The 15,846-nt window shown below is 35.7% G+C and overlaps 1 protein-coding gene across 18 annotated transcripts in view; it reads left to right on the top strand.

The window, feature by feature from the left end:
- The window catches only part of LOC108719201 (receptor-type tyrosine-protein phosphatase mu), a 470,437-nt gene that overhangs the window by 389,106 nt on the left and 65,485 nt on the right, over positions 1 to 15,846 (top strand). For all 18 annotated transcript variants that reach the window (XM_041566369.1, XM_041566373.1, XM_041566368.1 and 15 more), the window contains 2 exons: positions 4,608 to 4,695; positions 8,332 to 8,408. In XM_041566369.1, the coding sequence (XP_041422303.1) occupies positions 4,608 to 4,695; positions 8,332 to 8,408 (165 nt within the window). The remainder of the gene's footprint in view (positions 1 to 4,607; positions 4,696 to 8,331; positions 8,409 to 15,846) is intronic.

Below are 15,846 nucleotides of genomic sequence, written 5' to 3'. Positions count from 1 at the left end.
ACACATTCAGTTACATTGAGAAGGAAAAACAGCAGCCTGCCAGAAAGCATTTCTCTGCTAAAGTGCAGGCACAAGTCACATGACCAGGGGCAGCTGGGAAATTGACAAAATGTCTAGCCCCATGTCAGATTTCAAAATTGAATATAAAAAAATCTGTTTGCTCTTTTGAGAAATGGATTTCAGTGCAGAATTCTACTGGAGCAGCACTATTAACTGATTCATTTTGAAAAAAACATTTTTTCCCATGACAGTATCCCTTTACTTGGCTGCCCTTTTATTAGACACCAGTGGGATCACCTGACTATAACTGGGAAGGGTGGGAGCTACAACATGGAGCTGGTCACTGCTCCTGTATAAACTATAACAAACAAGGGAAAGTTGTGCTCACCACTAGTTTTTAAAAACATTAGGCGGGGGTGCAATGAGGGTGTGACCACAAAAAACCCATTATCAATATATTTAAGACAGCGACATTTTGTGCATACTGCTACTGAAAAATGCCTTACCCTTTAAACAAAACAGGGATTGTTTGTCCATATATTGCAATATATTTAAGCTGGCCAACTACGTCAAAGTCATCCCATATCCCATTGTTTATGTGTGAGGAAGGGCCTCAGTGTACTGAGCTGAGCAAAATAGGATATGTGTAATATAAGATTACAGAGATTATTATTTCCAATTTGAGAAGAAAGCATTTGAGGTTATATGAAACCTGTGCTGAATTTTGCATATAAACCATCTTAACTGTCATCTATCTTCAATCACAGTCATGAATTTTACCTCCAAGTGTTGTTATGAAGGAATAAAACTTGATTTCTCTCTCAGGTAAAATTACCTTTCAAAATGAATTCGAAAAGTGTAAAATACATCACTTACTAAACTAATCACTTCAAAAAAAAATGAGCATTGGTATAGTGTAAATCTAATTAGGCAAGACTATACCATTTTATAGAGAACCATTTTATTTTATAAGGATACTCTCATCATTGAATTACCCACTTTTAATAAATATTACAGGTATAAGATCCATTATTTGAAAACCTATTGTCCAGAAAGCTCCAAGTTAGGGGATGGCCATCTCCTATAGACTCCATTTTAATTAAATGATTCAAACTTTAAAAAGCAATTTCCTTTTTCTCTGTAATAATAACAGTAGCTTGTACTTGATCCCAACTAAGATATCATTAATCCTTACTGGAAGCAAAACAATGCTGTTGGGTTTAATTAATGTTTCTATTATTTTTAGTAGATTCAAATTATGGAAAGATCCCTTATTGGGAAACCCCAAGGTACAAGAATTCCAGATAACAGGTCCCATACCTGTAATATATAAATATTAGTGATGGGTGAATAAATTTGCGGAAATGCAGCAAAAATTCACCAGCAAAAATCTGCAGCGTCAACAAAATATGGACGTGCATCGGAATAGTCGCTCACGTCAAAACTGTCGCAAGTCAACAATATTTGGACGCCCATTGACTTTAACGCGGATGTCGAAACTGACACAGGTGTCAAAATGCGGGTTTCGCAAATTTTCCGACCGTTTCTCGGGAAATTCAGCAAGGAATCCCTTGGAGAATTAAAGTTGGTGATGTTTGTTCTCATGGAAACCACATCAATATGTTTTTATTACAGAGAAAATCAATAGTTTTTTTAAAAATGTATTTATATATTTCGATAAAATAGAGTCTTTGGGAGACTCTTTGCTTAATTCAGAGCTTTTTGGATATTGGGTTTCCGGATAACGGAACCCATACCAACAAACCGAAAAAAAAATCTCTCTGTATATGCAGAAAAAAGGATATAATTATGTATTTACAGATTTGATTCCTGTACAGTCTGGTCTGTGTTGTGGCTTTTTATTTATCTAACCACTTCTTCATTTTAACATTGTTAAGAGCAGTGAGTGAGAAAAAAATTAGGCGTCACTTTAAGTAACCTCTTCAATTGTTGTATATTTTATTATTTCCCATTAAGCGGACATGAAAAACCTTTCTTCATTCTGTAGCATCTTAAATTATGCAAATGCCTTTGAATGTAATTATAATGCACCCGTTGTTAATTATAAATACAGCCTTTATTTTCATATAGATCGTATTTATGCCATTTGAATAATTAAGCATTCATGCTCATTGCCAGCTTCATGAGACAAACTATAATTCTTGTCTGTTTACTTGCACATAGACAGGGTCTTTAGTTTACTGCCGTGTTTAGTAGATACCATGTGTATTCTCACAGTCCAACAGGATAAATGGACTCCTTTGTTTAATACACATTCACAGATTGGAGATATAAATCTTTGGTATGATAAGATTATATGTTAATAGTGGTAGTTGGCTTTTTTTTCTTAAATCAACTAAGACTATCTTGTCAGTTCCGATCTTTTTAACTCTTGGATTAAGCCAATTTATTACTACTGACGAGAAAGAGGTTTAAATATTTGTAGTTGGAGCATGAATGTGCATATGGCTCCCTGGGTGTACAGTGTAATACCCATATGGAACATAAACCGTTAAGGTGTTTCACATAATGTACCGAGGTTTTGGCCTCATCTCAAGACTATTAGCAAAGTGTGAATCTTGATGAAGCCCTTGCATTTAGCCACCCTAGATTCCTTTGATTTTACTGCGGAAGAAACTTGGCATTCAAGTCTAGGTTTACTAAGGGGCTGATTCACTATGGGTCGAATATCGAGGGTTAATTAACCCTCGATATTCGACTAGGAATTGAAATCCTTCGACTTCGAATATCGAAGTCGAAGGATTTAGCGCAAATTCTGCGATCGTATGATCGAAGGATAATTCCTTCGATCGAACGATAAATTCCTTCGAACCGAACGATTCGAAGGATTTAAATCCAACGATGGAAGGAATATCCTTCGATCAAAAAAAGGTAGGCAAGCCTATGGGGACCTTCCCCATAGGCTAACATTGACTTCGGTAGCTTTTAGCTGCCGAAGTAGGGGGTCGAAGTTTTTTTTAAAGAGACTATACTTCGACTATCGAATGGTCGAATAGTCAAACGATTTTTAGTTCAAATCCTTCGATTCGAAGTCGTAGTCGAAGGTCGAAGTAGCCCAAAAAAACCTTCGAAATTCGAAGTTTTTTTACTTCGAATCCTTCACTCGAAGTTAGTGAATCAGCCCCTAAGTGTGTAATGAGCATTTGCCATGGGCCAAGTACAAAATACATTATGTTGATTAATACTGTACTTGTTTTACAAGTATATTTTATCTAATAGATGCCAATTGCATGTCAGTTGCATTAGCACTCACTGCAGCCACTGTCTAGAAAAAAAGTCTTTCCATAATTTGAATCTCCATACTAAGGGGCATAGTTATCAAGGGTCAAATTTAGAGTTTATGGGAGTTTAAAAAAACTCCAAAAAAATTACCAATAGAAATTTATTAAAAAATTTGAATATTTTACATTCGGATTAATAGGATCAACCTGCAAACTTGACTTGAATTTGAATCGAATTTGATTTGAGTTTGTTCACAAAAAAAAAGTCCAACAAACGACTCCATAGACTATAACACCAATTCGGCAGGTTTTAGATGGCGAATAGTCAAATTTGAATTCAAGGAATTCAAGGGAGAGTACATGATAAATTTCGAAATTCGAATTTTGATTTTTTTTTTTTTAACTCAAATCAAATTTGGACTATTCCCTAGTCGAACTACACAAAATAAACTCAAAATTCGAATTTAAAAATTCGAATTTTCAGTTCAACCCTTGATAGATCTGCCCCTTTTTCTTCGCGAAAGATTCAGCTGAATACCGAACCAAAATCGAATCCTAATTTGCATATGCAAATTAGGGATGGGAAGGGGAAAATTGTACTTCCTTGTTTTGAGACAAAAGGTCACGCAATTTCCCTCCCTGCCCCTAATTTGCATATGTAAATTAGGATCCGGATTTCTGATTTTGTGTGTTAAGTTCTCTACTATAAGACTTTTCAAGTGTTTCCATTAAAAATGTGCAGTTTTATCATCAATTATAATTGTTATTCTTAGACACTGATTGTATAGCGATCTATACATGGATATGTGTTATGCATGGGGGTAGCCTGAGTCACAGGAAGAATGTACAAGATTCTCTAGGGAATTTTGTCCAGTATGCCCTTTATAGCTGCCCTTAATTAGTCAGGATTGTACTTCAACAACAACTGAAGGGGCAAGGTGTAATAGAACAGAACCTCGTCCACTGTTATTTTCACATGTTCATGTGTGAGTTTTGTTCTGCACATAGGCATAGAGAACAGCTTGCACCTTCCATTGGTACAGACATAAGGGCTCTGTGTATGGGCCCTAAGGGGTATTTAAGGGCAATGAAATATTAAAACCCATTATTGTTGAAGAAAAGAAGAAGCTTCTTGGCTGCCCCAAAGTGAAATTATCAACTAATAGTTATTGTTTGATTCTTCTTTTAAAAGATTCTACCGTTAAGTTTAGCGCATATGGAAGACAAGTGGAAGATCAACTGCTAACCAATCATCTCTTTCTATTATTTAAAACAAAGAAGTCACAACAATTTGCTTGCAACCTTGAAATTAGTGCTCTCTTTTTCTATGTGCCACATCGTTTAGTCTATCTATCCTTTTTTCAGACTTTCTTTGAAGGACAGTCGGCACCATGGGAGTCGGCAAAGAAAGATGAGAACAGAATGAAGAACAGATATGGGAATATCATTGCCTGTAAGTGTTGACAGTATGATAGTGGCTCTACATAACATTCTTTTACAGTAGCTACTAAGATAAAATTGACCATGAAATTCTTTCAGCATGCATTTGGAGGACAATTATGGTTTAAATCCCACAAGCAACATTGTGTTTGCATAATGAATACTGAAGCCTGCAAATTAGATCCAGATTAACCCTTTTAAATCCGGATGCAGAATGCACTTGGCCTCTGCGGAGCTATTGCTGCTAATTTTGCTGTCTACAAATGTACTGAACAGCGAATAATTATCCACACATTTATCTTAGGTTGAGAACTTTCGTCTCTGAGAGATTTAAGCTTGAAATTAAAGATTTCATTTACACAGGCAAATTCATAACCTTTATAAATGTGAAACATCAGTAGATCGTTCAAGTAGAAAAGGTTACATATTTTTCACCTGTTAAATAAATCATCGAAGCCCAAAGAGCAGGTGTATTTTTAAAACAGCTGCCTTTTGCAGTCGGCTATACCCCCAGCTTGCACATTGAGCTAATTTCCAGCTTTCTGCAGATAATCAGTTAAGGAAAAAAATCTCCAGTAAGTCAAGTAAAGCACCAGCGGAATGCTTTCTGAATCCATAACAAACACACCTAAGGTGCAGTGAATGAAATAGCAGGCATGGGCAGCTTTATATTGTCTTTATTGTTTATTTGATATTTTTCATTGGCTGAAACAATTTTCACTAAATAGCATGGGAATTCCAACACGTCAGATCATATACAAGCTAAACTGATATATATATATATATATATATATATATATATATATATATATATATAGAAATCGCACACCGTTTCTTTCGTCATAATTTTTTTAGAAAAGGTAATTAACATTACATCAACGTTTCGGTTCATAGTTTAGAACCTTTCTCAAGATGCCATACTTTATGGATTTGGCAATCTATACACAGCCCCCGGTGAATGATTACATAACGAAGTGTGCGGAGTTTTACGGTGTGTGTATATATATATATATATATATATATACATACATTCCTCTAATTAGCAGTCTGGGCTATTGCCTCATTGGTCACATTTCACTCTTAAACTTGAGTATATTTGGACAAATAATTATGACTTTTTTGCAGCCACCCCACCTAATGATTGGCCATTAACTGAATGAGGATTTGATGCAATAAACCATTCAGGAAGCACTTTATAGCAGGGTTCCTGAACCTTTTTAACACTTGAGAAACTTTCAGATGTAAAAAAGGTTGGAGAACAACATAAGTATGCAAAAAGTTCCTTGGGTGCCAAATATGGGCTGTGATTGGCTGTTGGTGGTCTCTATGTAGACTGACAGCCTACAGAAAGTTCTGATTTTTATGCAATTAAACTTAGTTGGAATTCAAATTAAGTACCCGATTTGAAGCCATTGGGAGCAACTTCCAATAGGTTGGTGAGCAACATGTTGCTCATGAGTTTGGGGATCACTGCCTTATAGGAATGCTGCTGATAAATACAAATAAGACTGTTTAGTTTGCTGTGCATTGTCACTATGAGATATTTCAGTCAGGCTTCTGATGCCACCTTTGTCAACGGAATTACATTTAATTAGCTTTTTATTTTTTTAAGCAAAGAAAAGAGGTGCTATCCCAAATTGGTTCCAGAAAGGTGCATTTTGTAATAATCAGCAAGCAGACAAATCTTTTGGGATTTCATGCAGTTATGATTTAGCTAATTCCCTTCTCAATTTCTCTGTAATTGGACTACTGATGAAGAGCAATCACAATTGTTTTACTGTTTCCTTGTTGGATTTACATCTAAATTTGCAAATGAAATCTTTGTGGAATGGAGATTTAGAATACACATTTAATACAATTTTCTTTTACTTGTTTACACAAACATTTTTAAATTTTCGCCAACAAAGCTCCTGAACTCAACTTTAGTCACAAGAATAATTTTGTTTACAACACCATGAAGAGCTTCTGTTCTAATAGGGATTTACCAGGAAGTAGTCTTATATATTGATTTGTTTTTTTTTAAGTAAGGCTTTTGCTGTGCAATATTGCCAACTTCTAGTTTACATTCTGTTTCCCAAGTGAGTTCATGTGACAGTTACATAACATTTAAACAATATTTAATGGAGAACTATGCACCCTTATCAATCATGACACCAGTACAAAGAAGCTGCCAAAGCTAAATTTTGTTTGTGGCATACACAGCAGCCAAGGATGTTGCTAATTTAGTTAGAATACAACAGTCTTCATTTGTGTGATTTTAAAACCTTCTACTTTATTTGAATTAAACATGTTTTAAAAACATTAAGGGCACACAGATCGCATACATGTTAATACTAAATAATTCATCCTATTTCAAGTGACATGTGAGGGAAGCTTTGATCAAACGCCTAGTAGGGTTGGGATTGGGAATTTCCATCTGTGCATTAGACTAATTTCTTTTTCCTGTGCTTACAGGTATTTACATTACAGTTAGTTGCTACGTGCATAGGAAAATACTTTCACTCTCCCTTTAACTCAGTAGCTGTCAGAATCTTTAAAGGGATACTGTCATGGGAAAACATGTTTTTTTCAAAACGCATCAGTTAATAGAGCTACTCAAGCAGAATTCTGCACTGAAATCCATTTCTCAAAAGAGCAAACAGATTTTTTTATATTCAATTTTGAAATCTGACATGGGGCTAGACATTTTGTCAATTTCCCAGCTGCCCCCAGTCATATGACTTGTGCCTGCACTTTAGGAGAGAAATGCTTTCTGGCAGGCGGCTGTTTTTCCTTTTCATTGTAACTGAATGTGTCTCAGTGGGACATGGGTTTTTACTATTGAGTGCTGTTGTTACATCTACCAGGCAGCTGTTATCTTGTGTTAGGGAGCTGTTATCTGGTTACCTTCCTATTGTTCTTTTGTTTGGCTGCTGGGGGGAAAAGGGAGGGGGTGAATTACTCCAACTTGCAGTACAGCAGTAAAGAGTGATTGAAGTTTATCAGAGCACAAGTCACATGACTTGGGGCAGCTGGGAAATTGACAATATGTCTAGCCCCATGTCAAATTTCAAAATTGAATATAAAAAAATCTGTTCTTTTGAGAAATGGATTTCAGTGCAGAATTCTGCTGGAGCAGCACTATTAACTGATATATTTTGAAAAAATGTTTTTTCCCATGACAGTATCCCTTTAAGTTCAAGCCAAACCATTGATGGTAAAGCCTATGGTTGGGTGCCCTTAGGTCCTAACAACGTTATAGATAACGTATAGGAAAACATTGGCCATTGTTAAAAAAATGTATAGGATGGTATTTACCCTAATTGCTGACCTTTCAAGTGTAACCAGGAAATCCCATTGGGAAAGTGTTCTCTAACTGCAGAGATATCCTCTATGCCCCTTAGTGTTTTTAGTATGCCCCTTAAAGTTCTTGTTCTTCTGACCTCTGTTCTTATTCCAGGGAATAGTAAATGCCCCCTACTGTGTTAACATAATCTAACTATTGCGTGACTGTTGATACCCATCTTCAGGGCTTTTAAATACTACATCAGACCAAACTTTAAATACTTAACAGTTTATAATTACCTCTGATTTAGCTTGCACTAAAATACATTGTATTTAACATAAGCTGCCCTTTTTATTAAATTTTGCAAACTCAACTGTGTTTCAGATGACCATTCTCGTGTGAGACTCCAAAGCACTGAAGAAGAAGCCAGCTCAGACTATATCAATGGAAACTTTGTTGACGTATGTACACTTCTTGAAGCAGACTTTGCACACTTAGCTGTTTGTATTTAAATGCATGTTGTCATAAAATGTGTTTCCTTCTAGCTAAAGAAAGGGGCATGTTCAACATGAGTTCAATGAATAGGGATTGTGCTAAAAATTCTATATGCTTCTTGTTTTAATCAAGAAAAAAATGTGATTTTTGAGTTAAACAGGAAACCTGGAAAATTTAAGCTACTCCATGTTTGGTTCTTGTGAGTCAGATAATAAGATTATCAATATACAACACCTTCCCTTCCCCTTTATGTTATGTTATGGGGAGTCCATTATGCAGGATTATCTGTGTTCTGGTAATCTAAATATCGACCAAGCAAGGACCAAACATAGAAAAGCTCCACTTGCCCTGAGGAAATAATAATTAAAGATTTTTCCTGATTAAAACAATAGGCAAAAGTATGTTTAGAACAAACGGAATTGATTGACCTCATAGCCATGTGCCCCTTCCCTGGCACTTATTAACTACTGGCCCTCTCCCCCACCACTGCTTACTTAGCAATGGCTCCTATTCTCAACAATTTTTCCCGGCAAATGGTTACTACTTATTTTGCATCTGAGGCAAGTACCTTTGCTACCTACCTTTGATCCATCCCTGTTTAGAAGGATGGGAAAGACTTTGCCAACAGCAGATGCTGGTAGTGACTGGAAAAAGCTAGTGTTCCCAAAAGGTCACTGTCTCCACCACATCTACCACAGATAGAACATCTCCCATTCCTTAAAACGAAGGCAGGGTTATCTTGACTGTGTCAGAGTTTTCTCTGAGAGCACCAGGACAACCCAATCAACTCTAAACTCATATAAATATAGATCTAAACACTGATACTATTGTTTGTAATGAAAGGAGTGGCTTCTTTGATGGCAGTATCACATTCCATGCAGGGATAGACAAACTTCTCTGTTCCAGTTGTTGCAATTCTACCGTCTCCCTGCCAACACAGCCTGCAGGGCGATAACATAAGTTGAAGTTCCTCTACAGCTTGGCGTCTGACAGTTGCTTGTCATTGTACAGATACAAACCAATGAGCACACTGGGTGAATCAGTGTTAGATATCTTTATGAACAAGTTGCAGACGATTTTAGGAGCACAAATGTTTTAAGTTTATTTGACTCCTGATGATTCAGTGGATCAAGTAAATGTTATTTCCTTTTCCTGTCAACAGTTTGCCATAATGATTCATTAAACAGAAAGCTGCTTGCATATTAATGTGACAAAACTATTCAATTTCTAGTGCTGTGATTTGCAATCTCTTGTCATTTCTGCACTTTTAAGTTCCCTTCAAAGGAGAGTGCAGCTGTTAACCAGTGCTTTTAATGCAAGTAAGCCATTTCATTAAATATGCAATATGCATTTAATTATTGAATAGCACTCCTTTGTTCATACTGCATCATGTTAACTTAATGTTTTACATTAGAATGAGCCATTTTACATAGGATTCGTTTGTGGATAAGCTTTTTAAAGTGTAATTGAAAATAATGTGTTGTAGAATGTGTATACATTTATTGGGTATTTTAATTCATCAGGCAGTTATTAATAATTCTGATGCATTAAGATATCCAGTTCTGGTTTTTCATAAAAATTCACATTATAGGGAAAAGATAAGTTTTTACATAAATGAGATGTGCAGGTATAGGATCTGTTATCCAAAAAGTCGTTAAACAGGAAGCTCTGAAATTCAGGAAGGCCATCTCACATAGACATCATTTTAATAAAATAACTCCTTTTCTCTGTAGTAATAAAACAGTATTAAAATGATTTGCTTAAAAAGGAATCTATAGGAGATGCCCTTCTTATAATTTGGAGTTTTCTGGATGACCGGTTTGTAGATAAGGGCTCCTACACATGTATTAGTATGTTGGATAACAGTAAAATGGGTGTCTGCAGAAGGGAACAAGGATTCAATTCCCCCACCCTGACTTCTCCAGCTAGTTCCAAGAAATTGTTTGTAAATTTAAATCCCAACAACACAAACCGTTTTCTTTACATTTCTCACTCCAAGGTAAGTGTTATTTAGGTTATCTACTGCATTATCATGAAAGGATTCCTTTTCAGTGGGATGCTATATTGGCCAAATTTCCCCCCACTGGAAACTTTTCTGTGGACACCCATGAGTGCCAATGTGTTTATTGTGTTATCTTCAACTATTTAATTTTACACAGTGACTTACAGTATTTATCCACTATTTTGACATATAATGTACAACAGGGATATTTCTATGACACATGGTTGTTTCATGGCTTGAGGTCATATATAAACAAAAAAGCAAATTTGTACCATGACCGTAACACATGGCAACCAATCAGATGTTAGATTCTTTTTTCTACTTACAACTATCTAAAACAGGTTAATGATTATTTGCAGGGCCAGATTTATACACAGGGTGCTCTTGGCCAGGACCAGTCATCGACCCCCCTTCCTCCCTTCCCACCTCCTCCATTCATATGTGCACGTACGCATGTGCAAGTCTTATCTCGTTGGGTCTGGAGCATGGGGATTGGGGATTGGTGCAGAGGAGATTTAAAGAGCTAGCAAATCTCCTGCATGTCCCCAGTGTTTCTGAACCCATTGTGATGCAGTAGGGTGGCATTCAGCCCCTAAAATTCTGCCACCCTAGCCCATTGCAGCCTTTCCCCAAACCCTGGGCTGATTATTTACAATAACATACTGTTCAGGTGAAAATTCGCCCAGTGCTTATAAATTAGTCCTATAGTGTCTATTAACATTCATTGGCTAGTCTCTCTGAGGGACAACCCACTGGTTTCCAAACTGATTCACCCCCCAATGCATATTTTCTGGATAAGCACAGAAGAGCAAATCAGGAACAGTTCTGAAACACTGGTCTATCCAGCTACTGAGTGACCTGAGCTCTATGTTGTTATACAGGCTAGTATAAAGACAAGCCAAAGAGTATAAGAGATATATGTTTCCCCTGCCCTCCCAGCTGTAAAGACCCTAGAGTTTAGGGTCAAGAAACCAAATATAAAAAAACAATACAATAAAAATTAATACATCCAAGTAAAAATATACAGATTAAATTATAATAGTCTCCTGTGTATAAAATGATCACATCACTCATTTAATCAGTAACACTTAGGAAAATTAAATAATCTGTTAGAAAAATGTATCTGCATACATATGAGTGACCCTTACTCTCTGTGTTCATGGTAACTGGGGGTGATATCATCAGCTTACTTTAAAGGATATGAACAAAACCAACTTTTCCAAAAATATCATATTTTCCTTAATTTAAATGTATAATCCCTTTGCACTATACAGCTATGGGACCTGGGGTATGGGACCTGGGGCTTTCCTGATAAGGTATCTTTCTGTAATTTGGATCTTCATATATTAGTCTGCTAGAATATCATGTACCATTAAGGGGCAGATTTACTAAGGGTCGAAGTAAATTTGCAAATTTAAAAAGTTCGAATTTTGAACTAATTTTTGGGTACTTCGTCCATCGAATAGGCCTAAATTCGACTTTGATTCGAAATAAAAAAGTTCGACTTCGAAAATCGAAATTCTATCTCTTTAAAAAAGTTCAACTTCGACACTTCGCCATCTTAAACCTGCCGAATTGCTATGTTAGCGTATGGGGACCTCCTAGAACCCATAGCCAACATTTGGCTAAGTCTTTAGAAGTCGAAGGAAAATCGTTCGTGCGATCGATCGATGAAAATCGTTCGATTAGAAGGATTTCATTGTTCGATTCGAAGGACTTCATTGTTCGATTCGAAGGACTTCATTGTACGATCAACGTTTTTAGTTCGACCAAAAACGGCCAAATTCGATAAAAAAACTTCGACATTCGAAGTTGAAGTTATCCAATTCGATGGTCGAATTTTTTTCCACTTCAAAATTGACCCTTGATAAATCTGCCCCTAAATAACCCCAATAGGCTGGTTCTGCTTCCAATAAGGATTAATTATATCTAAGTTTGGATCAAGTACAAGCTACTGTTTTATTATTACAGAGAAAAAGGAAATCATTATTTAAAATGTGAATTATTTGGATAAAATAGATTCTATGGGATACAGCCTTTCCTTAATTCAGAGCTTTCTAGATAATGGGTTTCCGGATAACAGATCCCATACCTGTACTGAATTTAGCCTGAAGACACTGTGGCGTCCATTTACATAAAGTTTGTTAAAGCTGCCTATAACTCATTGCTCATTATAATAATTTTGGCACTACATGAAGAATTATGCATCAATCCTCTATTTCCTATTAGATGAGTGCATTATTAGAATACATGCCATTTATTTGTGTATTTATTTTATAAGCAAGTTATTAAGATTTTATTTCAGGACAGGTTTTATTTCTCTAATTTTAAAACCGGCAGTGATTTCTATGATTATTATGCAAGAATTAAAACTGTAGCAATGATGGCTTAGTTTGGCTATATTATAATTCTGCAGGAGCTCAGGATAATATGTACTTGGCAAATCAAATATTGAAAGAAAATGTAGTAGTCCCCACAGAATCATTATATAATTACCATACCATTGTTATGTTGTCTCTAAATGTTTTAATGCTGTGTGGTATTTAAAGGATGCTTTCAAACTAGGCACTGTTAAAATGATATATACAAAGCAATTTTTACACAGCATGTGCAAATAAAAATTGGTCCATAGCATTGCTATAGCTTTTAAACAAAGATGGTATAGGAAGTTTTGTGTAAAGTTTTCTGTACAGTTATGACTTGTGTTTTTTTCACATTTAAAGCATATAAAGTTGAAAAAATAACACTTTGTCATGTATGAATTCAAATACACTGTGATAGGTACAAAAATATAATTTTTCACCCACTGTGCAGCATTTCCCACCATTATTCCATTGTAATGGCAGGTGCTTTCTAAAACTTTGTGCTGCAACTTGCAAGAGTTTTCCCAATGCAGGTGCAATGCAAGTTTTTCTTGCCACTACAGATATGGGATCCATTATCCAGAAAGCTCTGAATTACAGGAAGGCCATCTTCCATAGACTCCATTTTGAACAAATAATGAAAATGTTAGAACATGATTTCTTTTTTTGTCTGTAATAATAAAACAGTACTTTGTATGTGATCCCAGCTAAGATGTAATGCCTCCTTATTGGAGGCAAAACAATCCTATTAGTTTTATTTAACGTTTAAATGATTTTTAGCAGATTTAAGTCATAAGGATTCAAATTAAAGAGGGATCCCTTATCTGGAAAACCCTGTTCTGGCATGCCAATGGACCCTATGTGAATCCAAATCAGTAGGTTGTGTAGGCGCAACACACTAATAGAAACCTGGAAGTAAAAGTCATGAACTGGAACAACCATTTACTTTTAATTAGGGAACGGCCAACATAGCATTTTAATGCTAGGAACTTTTTAATATTCCCATGTTCTTGGTCTGATTAGCCATTAACTTTACTTGCTTATTAAATGGTCATAAAGAAATCACTTCACCATTCTTCTGAACTGATTACTGATCCACTGTACAACGTATCTTAAGCATAAACTTAATTTCCAATACACTGGAGCAAGAGTTCTTTGAGATGTCTGATCTTGGAACTTCAAACTGTTGAAATCACTGATTATTACCTTCAAATAAAGTTTACCCTTATTCTGCTTATGACACCCACAAACAATAAAAACAAATATAGCAAAACCATTGCATGTGTCATTACCTTTAAACTGAAGTCCAGTAGAAATGCTCTGCATGAAAAGATCAAAGACATGCTGCACACCTCATTGGTTTCTCTGACAAAGTGCCAAGCAACTCTCTTTGATATGGCAACCATATTTATTCATCTCAGGTAAAAAAAACAAAAAGGAACTGACTTTTTAGACTGAAATATTTTTCTACTTCTTGGCTAGATGGGGTAGAGCAAGATAACCAGCAATCCCAGTATATTGTCTGACTCTTAACTGCAGGAAACCATACTAAAAGCTGCTCTGATGCTCTAGAGATATAAATATTCAGATTTCTTTCAGCTACTTAGTAAAAAGGAGTCATAGGATATTGCACTTTACATTTTATTCTTTTGACATTTTAGATTAAGCTCCTGGTTATATACAGAACGAAAGAGCAAGTGTTGTTGATTTACAGCCCCTGAAATGTTTTACCAGAGCATTATTTAAATGGAGGATTTAAAGGCTGGATCTGGCCCTCAAATGAATTTTTATGGCCCACGGTTTGCTCAAAAGCTTCAAAAAACTTCTTTAGCTATTATTTAAGATAATCTACACATATCATATGAAAAACTAGTTTCTCAAAGTAATTTAAAGGGGTGGTTCACCTTTACACTTTTTATATTATAGAATGGCCAATTCTAGGGGGCAGATTTATCAAGGGTCGAAGTGAATTAGAGGGAATTTTCGAAGTAAAAAAATTAGTAATTTTTTGGATACTTCGACCATCGAATAGGATACTACGGGGCACATTTACTAAGCTCGAGTGAAGGATTCAAAGTAAAAAAACTTTGAATTTCGAAGTATTTTTTTGGGTACTTCGACCATCGAATAGGCTACTACGACCTTCGACTACGACTTCGGTTCGAACTAAAAATCGTTCAACTATTCGACCATTCGATAGTCGAAGTACTGTCTCTTTAAAAAAAACTTCGACTACATACTGCAGCAGTTTAAACCTATCAAGGTACAATGTTAGCCTATGGGGACCTTCCCCATCAGTTTTTTTGATTGAGGAAAAATCCTTCGAATTTCATTTCATTTTTCCTTCAATCGATCGTAGGATTTGCGGTAAATCCTTTTAATTCGATATTCGACCCTTAGTAAATGTGCTCGAAGTAAAATTGTTCAAATATTCGACCATTCGATAATCAAAGTACTGTCTCTTTAAAAAAAACTTTGATTTCAATAATTTACCAAATTAAACCTGTCCAAGTGCTATGTTAGTCTATGGGAACCTTCTAGAGCATTTTCCAAAGTTTTTGGAAGTTGAAGTAAAATCATTCGATCAATCGCTGAAATCCTTCGAATTGTCCGATTCGATTTTACTTCGACCGCAGGATACTCAAATTCGCTGAAAAAAACTTCGAATTTGATATTCGAAGTAGAAGTATTTCAATTCGATGGTCGAATTTCAAAGTATTTTTAACCTCGAAATTTGACCCTTGATAAATCTGCCCCTAGACTTTTTTTTATTCGCCTTCATTTTTTTATTTTTTGAATTATTTTCCACCTTCCTCCAGCTTTCAAATAAGGGTCACTGGCCCCCATCTAAAAAACAAATGCTCTATAAAGCTACAAATGTTTTGTTATTGCTACTTTTTATTACTCATCTTTCTATTCAGGCCCTCCCCTATTTATATTTTATTCTCTTATTCAAATCAATGCTTGGTTGCTAGGTTAATTTGGACCCTAGCAACCAGATTGCTGAAATTGCCAACTGGAGAGCTGCTGGATGCAAAG

This window comes from Xenopus laevis, chromosome 6L, assembly GCF_017654675.1.
Source record: "Xenopus laevis strain J_2021 chromosome 6L, Xenopus_laevis_v10.1, whole genome shotgun sequence".
Classification (NCBI taxonomy): domain Eukaryota; kingdom Metazoa; phylum Chordata; class Amphibia; order Anura; family Pipidae; genus Xenopus; species Xenopus laevis.
This window is presented reverse-complemented; position numbering and strand designations above follow the sequence as displayed.